Below are 8,087 nucleotides of genomic sequence, written 5' to 3' on the forward strand. Positions count from 1 at the left end.
TACCACCAAAAGAAAGCTCTGTTTGTGTGAAAAAAAGGGCGTAAATTTTGTTTGGGTACGGTGTTGCATGACCGCGCAATTGTCAGTTAAAGGCGCACAGTGCCAAATCGCAAAAAGTGGCCTGGACGTAAGACAGCAAAATCCTCCGGTGGTAAAGTGGTTAAGGGGGGTAAAACTTCCGGGGTTGAAGTGGTTATGTAGAAAAAAAAAATGACACAAGCTGCTTCCTTGTACTTTTTCAATTCTCCTTCTTTTCCATAGACTAAATCTTGATAAACGATGCAACTGTTGTACATTTCTGTGAAGAGCAATAAAGTTTTTCTTTTTTTTCCCCAAGTAATCATGTGATACCTCTTCAAGTGGTCATGTGACCCAACAAACTCCAGCGTGGAAAGTCCAGCATTGCACATGCAGAGCAGGAGGAAGAGACTGTTTTCCTGATACGTGCTTTCTCCATGGGAGAGAAGTGCTGCTCCTGCTATGTACTGGGAGTGGGACATCAGCATCCATCTGAAGGCTCCTTGTAATAGCTGTGGTTGTCCTAGCAGAAGACATGGGCACCCTGGTGAGCAGGATCCAGGGCTTCTGTGGAAGGAGGACTATAACAGAAGCATTCATTGTATTGATCGGGATGGATGGAGGAGGGAAGACTACGATTCTCTACAGACTGAAGTTGAACAAAGCGGTGGAAACGATACCAACAATTGGATATAATGTTGAGTCCTTGGACATTGTAGATGACATGCCACTCTTGGTATGGGATGTTGGCCTGGGGGCAAAGGGTTGGCCTTTGTTGAGACACTATTTATCCGGTCGTCATGGCTTTGTGTTTGTGGTGGACAGTACAGACACCGAGAGATTCCAGGAAGCCAAGGAAAACCTGCTTATGGTATTAAACTTTACAGACATTATGTACATACCATTCATTGTACTGGCCAACAAGCAGGATCTGGAGGGCGCTTGTTCCCCTTCTGAAGTGGCACGACATCTTGATCTGGAGAGGATTAAATATAATAAGTGGGCCGTGTTTGGCTGCTGTGGGCTTACTGGAGAAGGGGTTAAAGAGGCTCTAGAGAAATTGTGCACAATGATAAAGGAGCACTATGATAAAGGAGGTCACTAGAAGGAGCGATGAACAATGGCAGGAACACAATGATGATGTGATGGTGGACCTCTCAGCAGATCCAACTTGGAAATGGCCAAAATACGTGTTGGTGAGGGGCGGGCAATGGAAGTGCGACACAATCCGCCGCCTCGCACTGCCGGTGGAACTTAATGCAATGTCACTTTGTGAAACAAAAAGTATCCTTGTGTACTGTTAATATCACTGATATCTATGTCAATGATGTATAAATGTATGTTGGCTGGGATGACTCTGATTATTGAAAGACAACCTCAAGAGAAGGGCGCACCAACCTCGTGCATCACCACTAAAAAGGTTTATTAAAATCCAAAAAAATTAACATACATTGTACTCACAAACAAATGATGGTTTCACACATGCAAAGACAATGGAACCAATCACCTCCAAAACAGCCAGGACTCTCCTACGGTGCTGGATGACGTGCTGGTATCCGCATATGTCTGGCTGACGTGTTTCGAGGGAGGACCCTCTTCCTCAGAGCCAAAAAGTGCTTCAAGGTTTGTTTGGAAGTACAATGTATGTTGCTTTTTTGGGATTTTAATAAACCTTTTTAGTGGTAATGCACAAGGTCGGTGTGCCCTTCTCTTGTTGTTGTCTTTCAGTGTATTTGGATACCCTTGGTCCTGAGGGGGACGCAAGACCTAAGGTATTGTCTACAAAGACCACATTAGATCATTCATGCTTTTTCGCATACCACTCGAGCGTAGGAGAATTACTGGTCTTTGACTCTGATTATTGCCCTGAGGCAGTCCTTCTGGAATCCCAGGCAAAGATCTCTTAAGCCCCGTACACACGTACCGATTGTCGACCGTAAAGATTCGGCCGACGACCGATCGGCCAATTGTAGGCTTGTTAGTAGTGATGTCGCGAACCGAAAATTCGCCGTTCGCGAACAGCGAACGCGAACATCGGCAAATGTTCGCGAACCGGCGAACCGGGCGAACCGCCATAGACTTTAATAGGCAGGCGAATTTTAAAACCCACAGGGACTCTTTCTGGCCACAATAGTAATGGAAAAGTTGTTTCAAGGGGACAAACACCTGGACTGTGGCATGCCGGAGAGGGATCACACAAAAAAAAGTTCTTAAAAATTGTAATTTTTTGATAGAGAGACAATTATTGGAAAAATTAAAAAAAAAAATAAAAATAAAAAATGTCTTTGGATTTAGCATCTGGGGGGGTCTAAAAAGTGTACCTGTGAAGTTTCAGCTCTGTAGCATGTCCGGAACCAGAAAAAAATACGAATTAGGGTTAGGGCTAGGGTTAGGCTTAGGGCTAGGGTTAGGGTTAGGGCTAGGGTTAGGTTTAGGGTTAGGGTTATTTTTATGGCTAGGCTTAGAGGGTTAGGGTTAAGGTTAGAGGGTTAGGGTTATGGTTAGAGGGTTAGGGTTAGGTTTAGTGTTAGGGGCTAGGGTTAGGGTTACGGTGAAATACTTAGGGTTAGAGTTAGTAGCCCTACCCCTACCCCTCTAACTCTAACCCTAAGCACTAAAAATAACCCTAACCTTAGCCCTGACCCTAACCCTAACCCTAACCCTAGCCCTAACCCTAATTCTATTTTTTTTCTGGTTCTGGACATGCTACAGAGCTGAAACTTCACAGGTACACTTTTTAGACCCCCCAAACAATAAATCCAAAGAAATGTTTTTTTTGTTAAGTTTTTTTTTTTTTTTATTTTTCCAATAATTGGCTCTCTATCAAAAATGACAATTTTTAAGAACTTTTTTTGTGTGATTTAGTGTATAGGGGGTCTAAAAAGTGTACCTGTGAAGTTTCAGCTCTGTAGCATGTCCAGAACTAGAAAAAAAAGATAATTTTTCAGTAGAGCAGGGATGGTGGGAACCCCTTTTACACCTATATGAATTTTTTTTTCTGGTTCTGGACATGCTACATATATATATATATATATATATATATATATATATATATATATATATATATATATATATAAAAAAATACTCAAATACCAGCCCTCAAAAGGGCTTTTGGGGACAATATATATATATATATATATATATATATATCACAGAACAAAAAAAAATACACAAATACCAGCCCTCAAAAGGGCTTTTGGGGACAATAGATATATATATATATATACATATATATATATATCCAAAAAAAACCTCAAATACCAGCCCTAGGAAGGGCTTTTTGGGGTGCTGTCCTTACAGCAGGAGTGTACCAAGAACACTGGCTAACAAGACCGGGAACTGTCCCTAGCTATAACAACAGCAGCAGCACCAGCACTTTCCCTGCTCTCAGTAACACAGAAATGATCTAAAATGGATGCTGCCCTTGCTTATTTATAGGAGTTGGGAGGGTGTGGGAGGGAGGTATGCTGATTGGCCTGGAATGTGTCTGCTGACTCGGCGCTGTGCGAATTTAACTGACAATTGCGCGGTTGTGCGACGCCATACCCAAACGAAATTTACGTCCTTTTTTTCCCACAAACAGAGCTTTCTTTTGGTGGTGTTTGATAACCTGTGCGATTTTTACTTTTTGCGCTATAAACAAAAAAAAGCGTTTATTTTGAAAAAATATTTTTAACATTTTTTTATATGTAATTCCCCCCAAAAAAGATGTAAAAAACAATTTTTTTTTAAAATTTTTGGCCAATTTGTTTTCTGCTACCTATGTTTGGTAAAAAAAATCGCAATAAGCGTATTTTGATTGGTTTGCGCAAAAGTTATTGCGTTTACTAACTAAGGGAAAGATTTCTGTAATTTTTGGTATTTTTTTTTTTAACGAGTAATGGCGGTGATCTGCGATTTATTTTGCGGGACTGCTACATTGCGGCGGACAGATCGGACCCTTGACTGACATTTTTGACACTTTTGGGGGTACCAGTGACATTACTGCAGTAATCAGTGCTATATATATGCACTGTTACTGTAAAAATGACACTGGCAGGGAAGGGGTTAATTTTATTGGAGAGGGAGGGGTTAATGTATGCCTGGTGCTTACTAACGTGTGGGGGGGGAGGGGACCGAGTGAGCCAGGGACAGATCGGATGTTCAGCTATGCTGAACACTCTGATCTGTCACTCCCTGTCACTTAGGAGATCCACCCGCTCTGTTTACACAGGCGGGCGGATCTCCAAACTGGATTCCCCGACGATCGGGGCAGAGCAGCGGCGATCGCCGCCGCTCCTCCCCTGGCCCGACTCCCGCTGTGAATGAAAACAGCAGGAGCGCGCCTCCGGCGGCGTGCGAGGGCCGCCTATAGGGGAGGAGTCTAGCGACGTAGGTCTACGTCGCTAGACGATAACGAGCCACTGTGCCGCAGTAGCAGCACAGTGGCTAGTGGTAAAGAGGTTAATGTGTATCTATGGATGGCCATACACTCTGCAATCTGATTGCAAAATCTCATTTAGATCTACCATCCACTAGGTAGTGCCTTCCTGATTTGATACTCATATTACATAGTTTTGGTAACTTTTAGAGCTCATGCACACAGAACGTTTAAAAAAGGCCAGCGCTGCTGTTAGGAAAAAGCATTGTTTAAAACGTGCTTTTAGACGCGTTTTTGAACAGCCTTTATGAGCTTTTTTGCAAGTTTGTGAGCGTTAGCGTTTGTAAACGTTTTTACTGTAAAAAAATTTCCTAAACGTGAAAGGTGACTAAAAGCCTGTTACAACGTTTAGAAGCGTTTTTTGGCATTTTGCATTTTTAAAGCCAAACAGCCTCTGGTCCTGGACGCACTGGCAGACATTTTTTGTTTTTTTTTTTACTGCCGCTAAACGCTTGTGCCTCCAAACTCCTCTGAAAGTTTGTGTGCATGAACACATAGGCAAACACATCCTGTGTGCATGAGCCCTTAAGGAGATTGTATAGAGATTATACAATCAGACTGTAGAGTGTATGGCAAGCTTAAAGCGTAACTCCACTTTTGTTGAGAAAAAAACATTCCCCTCTGTGTAATCTATGTACATTGCAAGAATTATAACAAACTTTGTTGCAGATTCCTACCTTTTGTTATTCTGAAGAAATTATTGTTTGTTCCTCTGTGCTTAGTGGGTCAAATGGGAGTGGTTTTATAATTATCTATCAGCTGTGGCAGCTGCAGGGCTCTAACGAGGAAATCTGCTGGGCCTGCATCTCTTTAGACGTGTTCCTATTGGGCGTATCTCACCAAAAATGACATTTGCGTTGCAGGGGATGCCGGTGTTCTATCAGACATCCATACCCTCGTCATTTTCGGTTCAGATCAGCTGTGGATTTGTCATGCATCAGCTGTATGCATCAGCTGTAGCTGCGTCACACGTCCTAGTGCGCATGTGGGTCGGGCAGCGGGCAGGGAGATCTCTTATAACAAATATCCATCCGATCTCCATGCCCCACACTGCACCGACCCGACAATGGGACAATCCGATCTCCATGCCCCACACTGCACCGACCCGACAATGGGACAATCCGATCTCCATGCCCCACACTGCACCGACCCGACAATGGGACAATCCGATCTCCATGCCCCACACTGCACCGACCCAACAATGGGGCAATATGCCCACTGTCCATTTGATGGCTATGTCCCATTGTGGGGTCGGCGCAGTGTGGGGCATGGAGATCGGATGGATATTTGTATTAAGAGATCTCGCTGCCCGACCGTTGTGATGTTATTAAATTTCCCTACCTATTGCGCGCATGCGCACTAGGACCTGTGACGCGGCTGCAGCTGATGCATGATGAATCCACTGCTGATCTGAACCGGAAATGATGAGGGTATGGATTTCTGATGGGGTAGGGAGATCTGATAGAACACCGGAAATCTGAATTGTATCTTAGACAGACTTCTGGGAAAATTGGTGAGCCAATCACACAAGCAGGAAATGATGTTTCTGGGGTGTGGTCAGTATACATTCTGTGTACAGAACAGCTCCAGGTAGCCATATTGCATTGCATTTTCAGAAAATTACAACAGCTGCAGATTGAAAAGGGAAGGTCATTTTAAATAACATTCAATTACAATATGATTTGTGTCGTAATTGTATACGCTAGATTGCTTTTTTCTTTATTTGCTATTTTTTCCCCTATGAAAGGAGAGTTTGAAACCTGTTCCTGGTGTTTTTTTCTGCCAGTTTCCTGTTGGTGATATTTCCATGGCTCCCAACTGTTCCTGATTTGAAGAGACTGTTCCTGTTTTGGAACAAAGTCCCACTGTCCCTGGTTTCTCCTCATGTGTTCATCATTTTGATCTGATATACAGTGGGGAATATATTTTTTGATCCCCTGCAGATTTTGTAAGTTTGCCCACTTACAAAGAAATTAAGGGTCTATCATTTTTATCTGTAGCACCTCCCTGCTAGGACCGGTTAGCATTGTATATTCCTCTGTGCAGCCTTGACCCTGTGAACTTTCCAGCCCCCTCTGACACTCTAGGTTCAGACATGATGTGTATACCTTTAACCACTTGCCGACTGCCACACGACTATTTACTGCGGCAGTCTGGCTCTCCTGGGCAAACCGAGGTACAGCTACGCCCAGGAGCCTCTAGGGGGCGAGCGCGCACCGCGGGGGGCGCACTCCCGCCCCGCACATCCCCGCGCGAGTGACCGGCGGCTCCGATGTCCGCCGGTCACTCGCGATCTCCCACTGGAGAGGGAGAAAGGCAGGCGGCTAATGTAAACAAAGCCGTCTGTCATTCTCCCTGATGTAACTTCAGAGACTACACGATCCTGCTATGTAGGATCGTATGTCTCTGTTGTTACATCACAAGCTACGCCCCTTTACAGTTAGAATCACGCCCCTAGGGACACACTTAACCCCTTGATCACTAATAAAGTTAACCCCTTCCCTGCCAGTGTCATTTTTACAGTAACAGTGCATATGTATAGCACTGATTACTGTAGTAATGTCACTGGTTCCCCCAAAAGTGTTAAAAATGTTAGTCGGGGGTCCGATCTGTCCGCCGCAATGTCGCAGTCCCGCCAAAAAAATCGCAGATCGCCGCCATTACTTGTTAAAAAAAAAAACAATAAAAATGACATAAATCTTTCCCTTAGTTAGTAAACACCATAACTTTTGCACAAACCAATCAAAATACGCTTATTGCGATTTTTTTTTTTACCAAAAATATGTAGCAGAAAACAAATTGGCCTAAAATGTTAAAAAAATTTAGATTTTTACATTTTTTTGGGGGGAATTTCCTATAAAAAATGTGAAAAATATTGTTATTTTTTCAAAATTTACGCTCTTTTTTGTTTATAGCGCAAAAAAATAAAAATCACGCGTGGTCCCTTGTGTCGTCGTGCGTGGGGGAGGGGCGGGGACGGACGGAGCGCTTCGCTAAGCTTGATGTGAGACGGTCGGGCTGCCGGCCACATCCACTGCAGGGGATAAGGGCACAGCGGCGGCGTCTCCCACTATACCACAACGGCATTTTGAAGAGGAGGAATTATCTAAATGGCTGTCTAAAGGTGCATGGATGCACCAATAAATGTGAGTGTACAACCGTTCATATATTGGAATAAAATGTTTTTTTTAAACGATATAAGCACTATTGTGAGCTTCTCTATTTTCATGCACACGGATCATTGAGAGGTTATAAGGATTACCTATGGGATAAGGATACCGGGAATCACCTAGTACCTATACTTAGTTTCATTCAACATAAGATTGCTAAGGAGAAGATTGGCCAATCTATGGGAATAGACCACCTGGAACCGACAGACATTCAGCATTTGAGCGTAATTTTTTTTTTTTTTAATTTAAGGTGAGCGCCCAATCACAAGGGGGTTAACTAGTAGGAAGAAGTTGTGACACCCTGGTCACGCACTTGGTTTTGGGAGCACAGCTTTGGGAGGACTGTTTCTTGGCACTTTATATCACATAAATTATTGGACACTTTAATCATATTTACTTTACGTTTTAATATTGCTTGCCATTGCACATATATTTATTATTATTTTGGAGATATTGCACAGCTATTATTATTAATTTTA

The 8,087-nt window shown here is 43.2% G+C and overlaps 1 protein-coding gene across 1 annotated transcript; it reads left to right on the top strand.

The window, feature by feature from the left end:
• Positions 1-306: 306 nt before the first annotated feature.
• LOC309566931 (uncharacterized protein) lies at positions 307-1,123 on the top strand (the record flags this gene model as incomplete). Its single annotated transcript, XM_082272260.1, has 1 exon — positions 307-1,123. Exon 1 carries the CDS (start codon positions 554-556, stop codon positions 1,121-1,123), a length of 570 nt encoding a protein of 189 aa, XP_082128386.1. The 5' UTR covers positions 307-553.
• Between the last annotated feature and the right edge of the window lie 6,964 nt (positions 1,124-8,087).

This window comes from Pelophylax lessonae (genome assembly GCF_965119305.1).
Source record: "Pelophylax lessonae genome assembly, chromosome: 11".
In the NCBI taxonomy this organism is placed as follows: Eukaryota; Metazoa; Chordata; class Amphibia; order Anura; family Ranidae; genus Pelophylax; species Pelophylax lessonae.